The sequence below is a fragment of the Theobroma cacao genome, chromosome 3 (assembly GCF_053813885.1).
Source record: "Theobroma cacao isolate CCN51 chromosome 3, ASM5381388v1, whole genome shotgun sequence".
NCBI lineage: Eukaryota > Viridiplantae > Streptophyta > Magnoliopsida > Malvales > Malvaceae > Theobroma > Theobroma cacao.
Genome location: NC_142641.1, coordinates 2,163,077 through 2,179,528, shown reverse-complemented (window position 1 = coordinate 2,179,528; position 16,452 = coordinate 2,163,077). Strand labels below are relative to the sequence as shown.

General features: G+C 35.0%; 2 protein-coding genes across 2 annotated transcripts; both read left to right on the top strand.

The window, feature by feature from the left end:
• Nucleotides 1-442: 442 nt before the first annotated feature.
• Nucleotides 443-12,076, top strand: LOC18604076 (protein CASP). The gene is made up of 19 exons (XM_007036405.3): nucleotides 443-753; nucleotides 1,650-1,760; nucleotides 2,249-2,427; nucleotides 3,259-3,408; nucleotides 4,514-4,602; nucleotides 4,816-4,925; nucleotides 5,083-5,177; nucleotides 5,641-5,696; nucleotides 6,649-6,814; nucleotides 7,459-7,551; nucleotides 8,529-8,657; nucleotides 8,901-9,020; nucleotides 9,280-9,360; nucleotides 10,141-10,248; nucleotides 10,372-10,515; nucleotides 10,601-10,702; nucleotides 11,372-11,451; nucleotides 11,673-11,765; nucleotides 11,852-12,076. Exons 1-19 carry the CDS (start codon nucleotides 669-671, stop codon nucleotides 11,910-11,912), a joined length of 2,052 nt encoding a protein of 683 aa, XP_007036467.3. The 5' UTR covers nucleotides 443-668; the 3' UTR covers nucleotides 11,913-12,076.
• Nucleotides 12,077-14,467: 2,391 nt separating this feature from the next.
• ASPG1 (Eukaryotic aspartyl protease family protein) lies at nucleotides 14,468-16,452 on the top strand. Its single transcript, XM_007036403.3, has one exon. It carries the CDS (start codon nucleotides 14,702-14,704, stop codon nucleotides 16,175-16,177), a length of 1,476 nt encoding a protein of 491 aa, XP_007036465.3. The 5' UTR covers nucleotides 14,468-14,701; the 3' UTR covers nucleotides 16,178-16,452.

Sequence of the window (16,452 nt, the reverse complement as noted above, 5' to 3'; positions counted from 1 at the left end):
ATACGCCAAAAAACATGAGGTGCTTTCATGTCCTTTTTTAAGACATTTATGGAAAGGAAAATTCCTTCCGTCTCATTTTGTTTATAAATTATGTCCATTCTTTTATTTTTAATGTCCAATACTCTTATTTTTATATATATTTTAAAATTATTTTTCCTAATTGTTAAAATTTGAATATTAAAAATCATAAAATATCATAAAAAATAATTTGATCGTAAAGTACACCGAAATCTAAATATTTTTCGTAAGCTCTGTAAATTTCAAATAAAAATAATGAAATGAAATGAAACAAAAAGAGTATAACGTAATTCTCTTTTATTTCGAAATGAATGGATGAAAAAGAAAAGAAAATTTGAGGAATGGAGTGGGCCCGGCCCGGCCCAACCCAAATACTAATAAGCTTGAAAACGACTGTAAGTGTGGAATGCAACTGATTTAACCACAGCAACGGAAAGCTATTTATTTTGAAAGAAACCTTTGAAAATCCATTCAACATTTCTCAGATCTACCAATCCAAAATCCCTTAAATCTTTACCCCACTCTCTCGATCTTGTTCTTAGCGCCGAGCTCGATCATTTCATCAATAGAAAGAAACTTCAAATCCTGAAGAATTCGACTTTGGCAAGCGTAAAAACCCTAGCATTTGGCGAGATCCCGTTTTCCCCGAAATGGATGCTCCGCAAAGTGGATCGGACCGTGATAAATCCAATCCTTCCTCTTCTCCCGTCTCCGTCGTCTCCAATTTCTGGAAAGGTATCAGAAATTTTGGATCAATTTGTTTGTTCAATAAATTTAGAATGATATTAAGATGATTAGTAATTAAGTCCTGCATTTTTGTATCTTTTGTTGAAATTGTTATCTGATTTTGCCTTGATTTGTTGTTCATTTTCTGAGAGTAGGAGAGAAAAACGAGGGAAGAAAAGAGAAGAAAATAGTAGAAATTGCCATTTTCTGTCCTTATTCACTAACATAGATCCTTCCTAGACTCAAGTGTTGCAAATTTACTAGATTGTCCACCTTTTCATTTCATCTTCATACGAAGATGATGAAATAATGGAAAAGTAATGTGATTTTCATTTTCTTTCTGCCACCTCTCAACTCTACCAAACATCTCATCTGAAAGAAAAAGTTGTTTTGTATCTTTCTGCCTTTCATTTCTTCTAGCTTTTTAGTTTTTTGCCTTACCATCCTTCTTACCCAGCAAAGCATAAGAGAATATATTTTTTCATCTGCATTGAAGATGACTTCCAATGAGATGATTAGGAGAAGAATTATGATTGGTTTAGACTGTTTTATATTTTTAAATGGTCCTTTCATAAGTTTTATTTATAGTAGAATTATAAATAAAATTATTCATATCTGATTAGTAACGGAGTTAGATATGAATTCTAAGTTATTTCTATTATTTATGGTAATTTTAGTTTCATTTTATCCCTATTGCCTTATTTTCTTACTGTTAAATCACTTATAAATTTTTAGAAAAAAATGAAAAAATTACTTATTTATACTGTGAATTATAACTTAAAAAATATATTACTAATAATATCAACATGTGCAGTGAATGTTACTATGGGCTAGTCTAATCAAACAGGAGACTAACTATCATTCTTGGGATGAGTATTAATTTCTTTTTTTTTTCTTTTTTGCAGAATTTTATTTGGAAAAGGAGAAAAGTGTACTTGATGAACAAGGACTTAGAATAGCTGAAAATCAGGAAAACAGCCAGAAAAACAGGCGGAAGCTTGCTGAGAGTACAAGAGGTATTTTTGGCTCCTACATGTGTGTGCATGTGTCCCGTAATCATAAACACTTCTTGCAACTTCTTAACAATGATGCAGGGTGGCCTTATGATGCTATACATGTTTCTTAATTCAAAATCGAAATGAGTTATCCTAATATTGTCTAGGCACAGGTTGGACACAAGTGGACATGAGTGTCACAACCTTAAGTGTCTGATTTGGTATTTTTTAAAATGAAAAATCAAAGAATTGTCCTACTGAGGCAAAACTACTATGATTTTCTATTTTGTTGTTTAGTTATTGGGTATCAATAAAAGAAGGATGAGAGAATATTGCTATTTATGGAGGAAAACCAAATATTAGTTATTTTTTATTACTGTAAAAATTAGAATAGTTGAAGATTCTTTTTATTTTTTCTATTCTCCGTGCTCGTAAATTTCCTTTTATTAACGGTTTTTTCTGTATAGAGAAAGGCCTGTGTCAAATTCATTATTTGTTATGTTTAACAGATTTCAAGAAAGCTTCAGCAGAGGAAAAGTTAAGTTTGTTTAATTCATTACTTAAGGGTTACCAAGAAGAAGTTGATAATCTTACCAAGAGAGCAAAATTTGGTGAAAATGCTTTTCTGAACATCTACCAAAAGCTTTATGAGGCTCCTGATCCTTATCCTGCTCTTGCTTCAATTGCTGTAAGTATTAGCTTAGGTGATTTGGTAACTCGTTAGAATAAGATCCTACTTCTTTTTTGCATTCTATCAGTTGTGTGCCTCCCTATTTGGTTTTTAATTGATTGGTTTTTCTTACTGTTGACCGAAGTTTTATTTTTGTGAGATGGTGGGTAACATTAAGGTCAAGACAATGATTATATAGTTTTTTGGATTCAATTTAAATGATGTTTGATGGTGTATTTCAGTGATATTAATTATGTAACTTTGTGCATATGGTTTGGATTAGTCTCATGGCTGATTTTTGAGTGTACATTGGAGAGGAGAAGAGTAAAATTATTGTGAATTACTGTAATAACTTGTTGCTGATGTGAATTCTTAAGCTAGAGGTTCTAGCCTTGATATACATGTGAGCAGGTAGCAATGTGGCTTGGATTACATCTGACAACAATGTTTATGGTCACCATTCCTCATATTTATGTTGTAATAATTAGGATGCTTCTTGTGAACTCCACTGGAGTCATTGGGGTAAAATCCTTGCTGAGCTGCTAGAAATTGGCCTGCATAAAGCTTAAACTGAATTGAATGAACAATGTTAGGGAACAGTGCAAAATTATAACATGTTATCAGTTTTTTGGATGTTTTTAAAATTTAACAGGGAAAAAATGATATCATACGGAAAGTATGTATGCTGATAACATCTTATTTAGAAACTGTAAAAATGTCAAGAGAAAAAAAAAAGTTATTATTAAATTTACTGTCCTGTACTCCATATATGTAGTTCCAACCCTTCCAAGCAAAAATATTCTTTCTATGCATCAAGTTTGTTTCATTTGAGTCATACTTTCCCTGCAGGAGCAAGATTTAAAAATTTCTGAATTGGAATCAGAGAACAGGAAGATGAAAGTTGAGCTTGAAGAGTTCAGAACAGAAGCAATGCACTTAAAAAATCAGCAGGCAACAATAAGGAGACTTGAAGAACGAACTCGCCAGTTAGAGCAACAGGTTAGCAGTGCTTAGTCTACTTTGCTAAAATGCGGCATTCTGTTTTTGATCGTGACCTCACTTAAAGAGGTCTTGTGAAACTGCAGTTATTTTTGTTCTAAGAGTGGCTATGGTGATACAAGTAGGACCAACAACATGGCTAGAAATGCAAAAAGAAAAGAATTTGAAAAAAAGGACTTAAACTATATATTAATAAACATAAAACCTCTAGTAATTGGAGGTAATGCTTTGTTGAGCTTTTTTTAGTATTTGTAAAAGACATTGACCTGTTGTTGTAAACATTAACTTTTTCCAGAGAGTTTGCTATAAAAAATCTAAACTTTTTCTCCCCAATTCTTTTCTTTTCTTTTTTTCACTTTTTTCCCCTACAAATGGGCATCTTTCTTTCAGTTGTTAGGAGTTACATTAGCATCAGAAAGGGTGTAATTAGTTTGAAACTGAAGTTTTAGAAAGATTCAGCAGCTTAAAAATTGAGAAATGGTCCATTTCATGAGACTAGTCTTTCCCATTATCTGGTGGATTCTTTTACATTATATTTTTCTCTTCGTTAGTAATTTGTTTGTTTTCTTTGGAAATAGAAATTATTGTTTTATCAATTATGTTATTTTAGTTAATAATTGTTTTTAGGGCCTGTTGTATTTTATTTGCACAAGCTCTGTCTGTCAATGAATTCTAGGATTCAACTGCTCCACCCTTTGGGTGGCAGTTGCAGAGGGTTTCTATTTCCTATGCTTGAGTTATCGAGAAATGAAAAATTTTTGCAAACTGGATTGTGTTAGATTGGCAACATACTTGCTACAATTGCGGTGACATTGTCTTTAAAAAGTTTAATTATTTTCAAGATACAATTATGGCATGTCAAGGTTATGGCATATTGTCTTCCTTCACTTATCAAAGAAAAAAAATGGAGGGCTTATGGCTTGGTATGTTGCTGTCTATTATCAGCATCTAGGTTCAACTATTGGAGTAGCTCCTTTCAAGCATTGTCATTTTGAAATTTCCTCCCAACAATTTTCCATGTCTCTATTCTTTCACCCTTTAAACTAAATTGGGATGTTATTTCTGAGGTAGACAACTGAATGCTTAATTTTGGGCATGCATTCAGATGGAGGAAAAAGTGAAAGAAATTGTGGAGATTAAGCAACGCAGTTTGGCAGAAGAGAACCAGAAAACACTAGAAGTTTTAAAAGACAGGTATGTTTCTGCGCCTAGTGGTGAGCTGTTAGATATTCTGTCTCTTGTTAGAGTTCTTCCCTTGTTTATGCTAGGAAATGAATTGAGCTGAATATTGCACCCGAATTATGATTCCAATGGTTGGTGTCATGATAGCTGTCTTAATTAACCTGTTCTTTGTCTTATGTCATTAATCATTATGTTCCCTGATATATGTCTTTTCTACTTATGCAGGGAGCAATCTTTGCAAGATCAGTTACGGCAAGCTAAAGAAAGTGTATCAAATATGCAAAAATTGCATGAACTTGCACAAAGCCAGTTGTTTGAACTTCGTGCTCAGTCAGGTGATAGACTGAATCTGACTGTTTTGTTATAAACTTGTTATTTGACTCCTTAATTGTCAAAAGAAACTTGATTCTAGTATGTTTGCTTCGTTTTTCCCTCATTGCCGGGAGTATTTGCCCTAGCTTCTAGTGTCTTACATTGTCTTTAACAATACAGAGGAAGATAGGGCAGCAAAGCAATCTGAGGTCAACCTTTTGATGGATGAAGTGGAGCGGGCCCAAACACGGCTTTTTAGTCTGGAGAGGGAGAAGGTGATTTAAGCATGTGATATTTTTGCTAATTTTGACCCATAAACATGTCAGCCATTTAAGATCTTGATTTGCTGATATGAGAGCAAAGGGCAGTATAGGTGCATATGGCTGTCAACTCTGAACCTAGTTTGTAAATAAAGGATTACAACTGCCTTTCTTCAACTTAATAATATCTGGCTGCCAATCACTCCCTCATGCCAGCATAGGTTATTATAATTTAATTAAAAGGCTTCAATATCTGAATTGTGCTGCTTATAAAAGAATCCTTGCACCTATTTATAGCAGTCAAGCAGATCATGATTGCAAGAATTTTATTCTGATGTATGCCCTGTGGTGGATTCTGGTGACATAGTCATTTTAACATATTAAGAGGGCATGCATTAAATTTTTGGATTTTGTTTTTTTTGGTAAGTTGGTTCCTTTTGGTTTGATGGTCCCTGTTTTTAATTGGATTTCTCTGCAGGGTGTTCTACGCTCCCAATTACAGTCGGTACATGAAGAGTCTGAAAACAAGAGAAGGTAAAATACTCCTGTTCCATTATCTCTGCAAAAGCACTATCTGTGTTCCTGTTATATCTTGCAGAAGAAATGAGTGGAACAGGTACTTGTGTCTTAATAAGTTGGTACACTTTAAAATCTGATACTTGATACTTGATTCCATCTTTAGTTTACAAAGTGTTGTATGTATCATGTAGAAGTCTGGATAATATTTTAAGAGTATCAAGTCAACAAATACTCTTTGTTCTTGATGGGGCCTAGAATTCACTGGGGGAAAAGAGGGCGTGAGGGGTGGAATGTGGTTGGGCTTGGGCAGGCAGCCAATTGCATAACTGAAAGGAGGCAAAACATCTATTTTTAAGCAAGAAATTTTGTCTGTGTATTTGCAGAAATTTATAAATTCACAAACATGCTGTAGAGACAGTTTTACATTGCAGTGTTGCCAATGCAAGTGATTAAAAAAGACCACAAAGATTTTTTTGTGATCCCAGGACACTTACTTCTCTTTAATTACTCAATATATGGTTTTGATTTGGATCAACATTTTGACTCTTCTGAATCAATATCTTCCTATGCCTCCTCCCTCCAACTTCTTTACCTCTTCTCCCTTTCTTTGGTTCATTATATACCTAACTTATGCTTGGACCCCTTTCTGTACTTTACCTTTGACTATTGGCTGGATAAACGTTGTGTGCGGAGAACTAAAAGGTCAAGTTTCCTTTTAAGAACACCATTTGATGTGAAGTAAATTGTTGTAATACGTTAATAAGGTATTATTTCTCCAAGAATATTTTTTCCTGACTCTACATTTTATAATGGCTTTCTTACCCGGTCAAAATTTGTTCTACATGTGGTAATGTGCACATTTGTAATACTTCTTTCCACCATGTCTGCATTCATATTTCTACAATTTTCAAGTTCATATTGGAAATAAATTTTTTTTCTGAGTTTGTCATCATTTGCTTGGACACAGCAATAATGTAGATTCTAATACTATACTTGAAAACTCCCTGAGTGCCAAAGAGAAGATAATCTCTGAGCTGAATATGGAACTTCACAACATTGAAACCACCCTATCTAATGAGCGAGAAGAACATGTGAACGAGATCAAGAAATTGAATTCATTGCTCAATGAAAAGGTACAAAACCTTGTTGCTGTTTTATTCATCCAATCAATGCAATGTGTAATTAACTTTTGTGCTAGTCATTAAAAATTAGGTAATTACGCCCTTGTGGTTTTCACTTCTGTTACTAAACACTCTAGAATATTTCCTGTTCCTGCACTTAACATCATGTGGTTTCAATCCATTACCATTGGGGTTTATGACATTTTTATAAAAAGACAAAAATGCCCTCATATTTAGAAGGCATTTTTTTCTTCGCACTTAACACTGTAACCACCTATGATAACAGAATGAAACCATGGGGTGTGTTAAGGAAAAAATCACATGGGGTGTAAATGCGATTTACCCGTTATAAGTATGTAGTCTATCCATTCACAAAGAATTTCATGATTTGGCACGTAGGATATCTCCTAATAATATGGTAGATCAAAGGGTACTTGTTAGATTACACAACTTTTAGTGAGATTGGAGAATATTTCCATTGTGCTTTATTCAGTGTGTTGAAGATAGGAAATTTTACCAAAGTTGACATTATTGTCTCACTTTTCTTTATTTTTGTATTGGATTTATATTTATTAAAATGAATGTTTTTGATTCGTGTGGAAGGATTTTTTTTCGCCTCTTACATTTCCTTTTCCTCATCTTATATGACAAACTAGGAAGTTGCTCTTGAGGAGATGAAGAAAGAGCTTCAAGTAAGGCCAACAACAAAATTGGTTGATGATTTGCATAAGAAAGTGAAAATTTTGCAGGTATAACCATCCTTCAAAGGATTTTTTGGTTATAGATCTCCATTGGCTAATTTAGTTTTAGCTGCCGACGCTTATAAGAATTTTGTGTAATTGAGTTTTCTGAAGTTAAGATGATTCACAAGTTCCCAATTTATGCCAGTTCTGTTGGCTAACTGATTCTCTTGCTTGTTTTGATTGTGTTCTAGCCAATGATGATATGCTGAATGGTCAATTAGTTTGTAATTTCAAATCAGATAAGAATTAGAAGAAACTCCAAAGATACTGTTTGGTTGTTGCTTTTGCTGGCTTGCTTTTTGCTTTTTATGCAAAAGGCTGATGTGTTTTTTGATAAAAAGAAAAAAGGGCAATAATTTTTTTGGAAAATTCAATTAACTCTTCTTAATAACAGAATGGATATTTTACTTTTATATAATTTTTTTTGAATATGTAGCTAGTAGCCACTGGCTTGTTTTTTATTTCAATTAAATATGGTGTTACTTTTTACTCTTTGCTTTTGCCTTTTAGCAACTTTAATGAAGCAAGAAGCGAGTGGCAAATCAACAACTGAACTTAAATCCTTTCATCCATACCAATATTTGCTTGAGACTTTAAGACTGTTTTTTAGAATGTGGGAATGCTTAATGTTTCACTTAAGCAACCTTTTTTCTGTGCTCTGTTGACTTGTGGCCTCTACAGTATCATGTGGTTAAAGAGGTTATATATTGCAATTTAAGAGAAATGAATTTATGGAGGATGAGTCTGTGCTTGAGTTATACTCAAACTGGTATACTTTTCAACACCTGTGGTCTGTTTATTTTGTTTTAAACTTGGTCAAGGAAAAAGAAAAAGAATTGTCTCCATCTTTGGTCTTCTGGTTGTTGTCAGATTTAAACTTAACAGGTGTTGCTAAATTGTGCATGACTTTGTCTTGTTATTTTCTTGTTTCCTCATGCTCAATAACATCACAATGTGTCTTTCTTTCATTATTGTGTGTGTAGGCAGTGGGTTATAATTCAATTGAGGCTGAAGATTGGGAAGCAGCTACCAGTGGGGAAGAGATGAGTAAAATGGAGTCTCTTCTTCTTGATAAAAACAGGAAAATGGAACATGAACTTACACAGCTGAAGGTATGAAGTCTTTTTGGTGCTTTGCTTCCCTAGTTTTTCTTTTTTCCAATTTTCTCCAATAAGGATGCATATAAATGGATTGTTGAGATCTAGTCTAGATGAAAATAATACAGAAGTCAATATCTTGTGGACATTTGTGGTTTTCATATTGTATTCTTATTTTGGAAAATTTTGGATATTAGTTAGATTTTGATGCTTTTGATATGAGTTAACTGCACTCATATATCTTTTACTGGTTTTCAGATCAAACTTTCCGAGAAAACATCTTTGCTGGAAACAGCTGAAGGCAAAATAGTAGAGCTCACAGAAAAGGTTAACGAACAACAGAAGCTGATTCAGAAATTAGAAGATGATATATTGAAGGTTTGGATACATTTCTTCTGAAATTCTCAAAATGGCAATTTTGACCAGCTTCATTTTGTGCTTGATACAGCATTTCCTTGAATGACTTGCATATATGTGAATTGTCTTACCCAGTGAAAGATTGAAACTATCAATTTGTAGCTCTATGTTTTTCCATGGAGATTATGACGTTGGAGTCAGCATAACAATTTTTTTCGTTTAGTCAATTTCCTGCACTGCAATGTTTTCTTTTTCATCTCAATCTTTTTTTCTAAGGCAGGGTTATAGTTCCAAAGAACGAAAAGGGACTCTTTTTGATGATTGGGATCTTTCAGAGAGTGGGGTGAATGAACTTTCTGAGGTATATTTCTCTTGTTTGTTACTTTACATGTATAAGTTACTCGGATATATATTCTCTAAAATAGAATGTAACTTATATTAAAGAAAATGGGAACAGAACTTAACAACCTGGTGTTTGTTGTTTATACTTGTACTCATATTTACCATTTACATTGCATTGATTAAATACATTCTAGCTCCTTTATCATTTCTATCCATTCCAGAGAATTGATACCTCAAAGTTTGTGGTTTAGGTTATTTTATCAGATTCTTTCTTAACCCTTTGGTTCCTCATTTCTTATGTCTTTATCTTTAACCATTTTTTTTTTTAATGTTTTGGTGTGTCTGGGGAAGAGGGATGGTTACTAAGATTAGAGGACCTCTGCCAAGAAGTCAGATTGTCCAACTTAATAGAAAATTATATACATGTAAAAGTCAGTTTGTCCAATTTAATAGAAAATTGGATAAATGTAAAGAATCAGTGTCAGCAACATTTTCTGATTTTCTTCATTTCAATGTTAGGTTGGGAAAGAATTTATAGTTTTATTTGTCCTAAGCATTCATTGCGTGTAGCATGATTTACCTGTTGAGAGTGCAGGGCAACATATGGAGGTAATGATGTCTCTGACTGGTGATGTTAAATTTTGCAATTTAATTCTTGATATCATAGACCACAATAAATAGTGTTTACAGGCAGAAACACATTTGTTTAAATTCAAGCATGTTTTGCAAGTGAAGTAGTTTGTTTGTCACAATGAGTTTATTTTGATTTATTACTAATACATTTCCTATTCTGGATCAGAACACAGATCAGAAACATATTTCCTCAGATCAAGACCAAAGCTCAATGCTGAAGGTGATCTGCAACCAGCGTGACCGATTTAGGGCACGTTTACGAGAAACAGAAGAAGTAATGCTTTTTACCTTTCTGAACATATTCGCATTTTTTTTATTCAATGGAATTATTTTTATATGCATTGTTAAGATTATGATTTCCACAAATTAACATTTTTGAATGTTCCATATTTTATAGGAAATAAGGCAATTAAAGGAGAAGATAGGGGAGCTAACAGCAGAACTGGAGAAAACAAAAGCTGATAATGTTAAACTTTATGGAAAGATTCGTTATGTCCAGGACTATAACCAGGAGAAAGTAATTTCTAGAGGATCAAAGAAGGTACCTCTTTTTAGTATTTTTTGTAATTCTCATGTAGTGCCTTTAGCTTCTTGAAGCTCAGTTTTGGTATTTGATTACTTTTCAGTACGCAGAGGATCTTGAAAGTGGTTTCACCTCAGATGTTGAATCCAAGTACAAGAAGATATATGAGGATGATATTAATCCCTTTGCTGCATTCTCAAAAAAGGTTGGTGAACATGTGCTCCTTTCATGAATAAATTGTTCTGTTACATTCACATATATCTAGTGATCTAGTTTGATTTTGAATGATTTTGAACTTAGGCCAGCAGAGTTCCTTTCTCTTCTTTCATTAGAATATTTTAGAAGAAAAGACAATGCCTCGTCACGGGCCTCTGGTTTTGTTTGCATTTAAATGATCTCTGTAAGCATTAAACTTTCTTACTCACATATCTTCTTTAAGCAGAATTTCAATTTTGTATCAGTGCTATGTGTTCCATTATATATGCAATAATGATTTTGGCATGTTCGTCTTCAAGTTCTCAGTCAAAGACTTATAGATGACTTTGGTTTCTTTCGAGCTCAAGTATTCCTTTCCCGCTGTGATGTCAGGATAGATTCAGGATAAATATTTATATACACCCCTGTACATTGCTGTAAGAAATATGTTTATCAGGCAAATAGAATGAAGAATAATTGCCCTTGTAAAGCTTATCTTAATCAGAAACAAAGTTGGAACGGTCGAGACATGCATACTCAGTTTTCTACCACCCATGCAAACTCACAACGTGGGAATATTGAAATTCAGTTAGCATTACATCCACAGGCTTCCAATTCATCTCATGTTTTTTTTTATGCTGTGGATATCTTGGAGTAATCTGTTTTATTTACTACGTAGGAGAGGGATCAAAGATACAAGGAGTTGGGCTTCAGAGACAGAATCACACTAAGCAGTGGACGTTTTCTTCTGGGCAACAAGTATGGTTTTATTTCGTTGTCCAATTCCATATAAAATATAGTACTCTTTATTTCCCCTATATGGTGTGATAGCACTGGGATGTTGGCCTTCATTTATATTGAATGCACTCACCATCGTAAAACGGAGGCTGAAACAATTTCCCTCAGCAATTTCATGCGACTTCTACCATTGGTGTTTCTATAGATTTGGCTGATTAGCTAACAAATTGCCTCCTTTGCAGGTATGCTCGAACATTTGCATTTTTCTACACAATTGGTTTGCATATCCTAGTTTTTACATGTCTATACCGAATGTCAGCTCTAAGCTACCTCAGGTGATCATTTTGCCCTAATCTTTCGATAACTCTTCCTGCTTCCCCTTTCTAATTATCTGACACCACATATGTTTTTGCTAATGCAGCAATGGCCCTGAGGAAGCCCTCGTCGGAGAAAAAAATGTGAACCTCCCACGCGGGTTTTAGGTATCATCTACCCATTGTGTTCATTTACTTTGTTCTTTGTTGGAGGAATATGGCACTGAAATTATGTATAGAAATGTCATAAACTGTACATGTAACAGAAATGATGTCATGTCGGAATTTATTATAAGTCCACAATGAAAAGGTTGCAATTTTTTTCCCCTTTACTTTCTGTGTATCAACCTAAACAGCCCTGAGGAATTTAAGTTGGAAAATTTTACGGTGAAATGAAGAAAGCCAAGTGGAAGTTTTTCTTTTCTTCTTTTTTTTCTTTTCAAGGAAAAAAATTATTATATTCTAATCAATCTAGGGAAACATATCCCAACGTATCGTTCATCAACAAATTTCGAGTTATAGCTGGTGGAATATCATAAAATAAAGTCATTTTTTATAGAAAAACCCTTGTCAATCATGCAATCAGTTAATATATTTCCTTCTCTATAAATATGCCCCATACTAACTTCTCATCGACATTGAAGTAGTTGTTGAATGACTTGAACTAGATCAGAGCTAACGCGTAGATGAACCAGGGGTGAAGTAATGGCCTGCACAACTAGCTTATTGTCCACTTACAGGTCAATCTTCCGATAGCCCAATTCCTAATGCTAAACATAAACCACGGTAAACTCCCACAACTCAACCCGTCGCATACTGCTGAATATATATTCCCTAATCTACCAAAGCATATAATTCTAAACGTGCCACACATAAACATCTTCAAATGCGTTAAGGCATGTCTTTTATTCATAGTAGTAAGCCTTATGTCCTTTTTTTTTCTTTTAAATTTTTTGATATATTTATTATAAACATTTGGGCTCAAGTTAAAAGATTTAGTTCGATAAATTTACGAATGGAGGCCGAGGGCCTAATTAACGCCTTAGTTAGGTGTCTTAGGTCGGGCCTATGGAAAATCTCTCTTTTCTAAAGTCAAGCCCGAGCTCGGTCCAATTTATTTATTTAATTATTATTGTATTATTAAAATAATAATAATAAATTCTGCTTTATATTGATATTTTAAATTTTAAATTTAGTAAAATATATTATTTATTAACAACGTAAGTTAATCACATCAAGTAAAACCGGACTTCAATCCGAGTCCATAAAAATCAGACTTAATTCGGCCTATGAACACCTCTACTTGTAAACAAACGTGACCCGTATGTGATATGGTTTCGCTGCACCATGGGCAGGCCTACCCAACGGGTCTCAAGTCAGTAAGATTTTTTTCAAATTTTTTGTAATGAAAATACATTCAGATTAAACTTTTTAAACAATAAAACAAACAGGTTTATTATTAAATTAAGAAATTAATTTATGTATTATATGTGATTGCAAAAAGAGTAGGAGTCATATTCCACTCCCTATCTTCCTTATCATTTCATCTTTGCTTTTTCTTGTTCTACGGAAAGTGGTCATTAATGGTGGTAAAATAAGTAGGCGTGGATAGGAAAGACAGATGGGGTTTAAATGAGTTTGGGTTTCTACTTTATACGACCTTATATACCCTTTTATGATCCATTTTAAGATCGACGACAAGCGCCATTTTAATTCAAAGAAAGCCATCTTAAAGAAAAAGCAAGCTGACCAATAAATATTTCTTCTCTTCAATTTGTAAGGGAACCTTTACTCTCGACATTATATGAATCAGAATTATGGATAGTTGAAGATAAAGTATGAATGAAAATAAGATGATCTTTCGTGTTGACAACCTTCCCTTCTAAAAATGAAGGAGTTTCGTCATTTGGAAAGAAACCAACATATAACTTCAAACACAATAATCCACGAAATACCATTCACTTCCACTTCAAGTCCACTAAAATTAAATGTAAGGAGAAGGAGTTCTTGATAGTGGGTATAGAAAGGATACCTATATGAGTTTCCATTTATTAACCTATTTATTTATGGATTCAAATATATTAATTCGTTTACAACTCACATGCCAGTTTCATAATAATTGATATATTTTGGTAGATGAATAGAGGAATAAGTATTTAATATGTAGCACCAAACTTAAGACATTTCTCGACTCCCATTCCACTTTTATCACTTGTGCTCCCTATTTCTTTAAATTGAAACCACTTTTATCCGATTTATCTCTTTAGAACTAATTTAAATTGTAGGATTATAGGTGTAGCATTCCATTTTTAAATGATCACTCTTATTTTTAATTTCTCAAACATTAAAGTTTTACGTAACTATTAAAAAGAAAACATGAGTAGACCCTTACGATATTTGTTATATCATATGATACTATTTAAGCATATTATTATATCGTGACAATTTAAACCTCCACATAGCATCACATATAAAAATGACGATTGTCATTTTAACTTATAATAATTAATTAATTATTAATTATAAAAAATTATTTAATTTAATAAAAAATATAAAATTTAATTGAAGGTAATAAACATAATAAAAAATCACGAAATTAAATTAAAAATTTTCAAATTTCAAAGCCAAAAAACAGAAAGAACCAAAAGAGCAAGCACAAAACCCAGTAGTGGATGTCGTTATCCGCAAACAAAGCATAAATCGGCAATAAAGTACAGTGAGAGTGAGGCAATGAATGAAATCCCAAGTTGTTCGTACGCTTTCTGGTTTTGATCGATGAAGAAGATAAAAGCAAAAGGCAACCAGAGTTAGGTTGAAAGCTCCTCCTCCTCCGCTCACCAATCCGCTTTTAATATCACCCCAACAAGCCTGATGTGACCCTTCCTTTCTCCCTTTCTCTCCAACATATAAGCCAACTCTGCTCTGCTCTTCTCTTTCACTGCTCCCCCCCAAAAGAAATGGCTTCTTCTTCAAAGTTCCCCGTTTCCTTCCTCTTCTTCTTTTCCCTTTCGTTTCTCTTCACTTCCACCCTCTCTCGTCACTCTCCGCAAGCAACGACGACCCTCGATGTCTCTTCTTCTCTTGAACAAGCGCAGCATATTCTCTCCTTCGATCCACAGTCTTTAACATCCTTCGTTCAAGCCCAGAGTGCAGCTCCTTTCTTCAACTCTTCTTCTTCGTCTGTTTTTTCTATTCCACTTCACTCTCGGGGGTCTCTCCGCAAAACCCACCACACCGACTACAAAAGCCTTGTGCTTTCCCGACTCGACCGTGACTCATCCCGGGTCGACTCCCTCACTACCAAACTCCAACTTGCCCTCAATGGTGTCAAAAAATCCGAGCTCCGACCGCTACCGACTGAGATCCGGCCCGAGGCGCTTTCAACCCCGGTCATTTCGGGGACGAGCCAAGGAAGCGGCGAGTACTTTTCACGGATCGGAGTCGGTAACCCGAGTAAACAATTTTACATGGTTCTCGATACCGGAAGTGATATTACTTGGATCCAATGTGAACCTTGTTCGGACTGTTACCAACAATCCGACCCGATATTTAACCCGTCGGGATCCTCCACTTACAGCCCGGTATCTTGCGGGTCAAGGCAGTGTTCTTCTCTTGAAGTTTCCGCTTGCCGTAGCGGGAAATGTTTATACCAAGTCTCGTACGGAGATGGGTCTTACACGGTCGGTGAGTTTGTCACCGAAACCGTGTCATTTGGAAACTCCGGTAACATTAATGGCGTTGCTTTGGGTTGTGGCCATGATAATGAAGGCTTGTTCGTTGGAGCTGCCGGGTTGCTTGGACTCGGCGGTGGACCCTTGTCCTTAACATCTCAGATCAAAGCGACGTCGTTCTCATACTGTTTAGTAAATCGTGACTCGGCCTCGTCTTCGACTTTGGATTTCAACTCGGGGTTAACAAGCGACTCGGTCACCGCTCCATTACTGAGGAACCAAAAGATCGATACGTTTTATTACGTTGGTCTGACCGGGTTCAGCGTCGGTGGCCAACCGGTTCAACTCCCCACGGGCCTTTTCGATATGGACGCATCAGGAAAAGGAGGAGTCATCGTCGACTGCGGCACCGCCGTAACTCGGCTGCAAACCCAGGCTTACAACGCCCTGCGAGACGCTTTCGTGAAATTAACTCACGACTTGCCGACAGCGAGTGGGGTGGCGCTGTTCGACACGTGTTACGATCTGTCTTCGAGGACCAGCGTCAGGGTCCCGACGGTGGCATTTCATTTCGGTGGACAGTCGCTGGATTTACCCGCGAAAAACTATTTGATCCCCGTGGACTCATCCGGTGTATTCTGCTTCGCGTTCGCTCCTACGTCGTCGTCTTTGTCCATCATTGGGAACGTGCAGCAGCAAGGGACACGTGTCAGCTTCGATCTGGCTAATAACAAGGTCGGGTTCTCTCCTCGTAAATGTTAAGACGGTAATTAAATTAATTACCGTTCCTCAGAGGATTTTTTAGGTTAATTTATAGTTTTTACTGTTAGTTTAGGGTGGGCCAGGTGAAAAGATTGGTTCCCACTCTAATAAATTCCAAAGAGAAGAAGCTTTGGGATGGTGACGGTGTGGGGCAACTAATTATATTATTTTAAAGCCTTTTATAAAAATGTGTGTGTTTTTCAGTTTGAGTAGTTCAGTGGCATTGTATAGTAAATTAGTTGAAAATTCAATGGCAAATTATGTTTTATGGATCA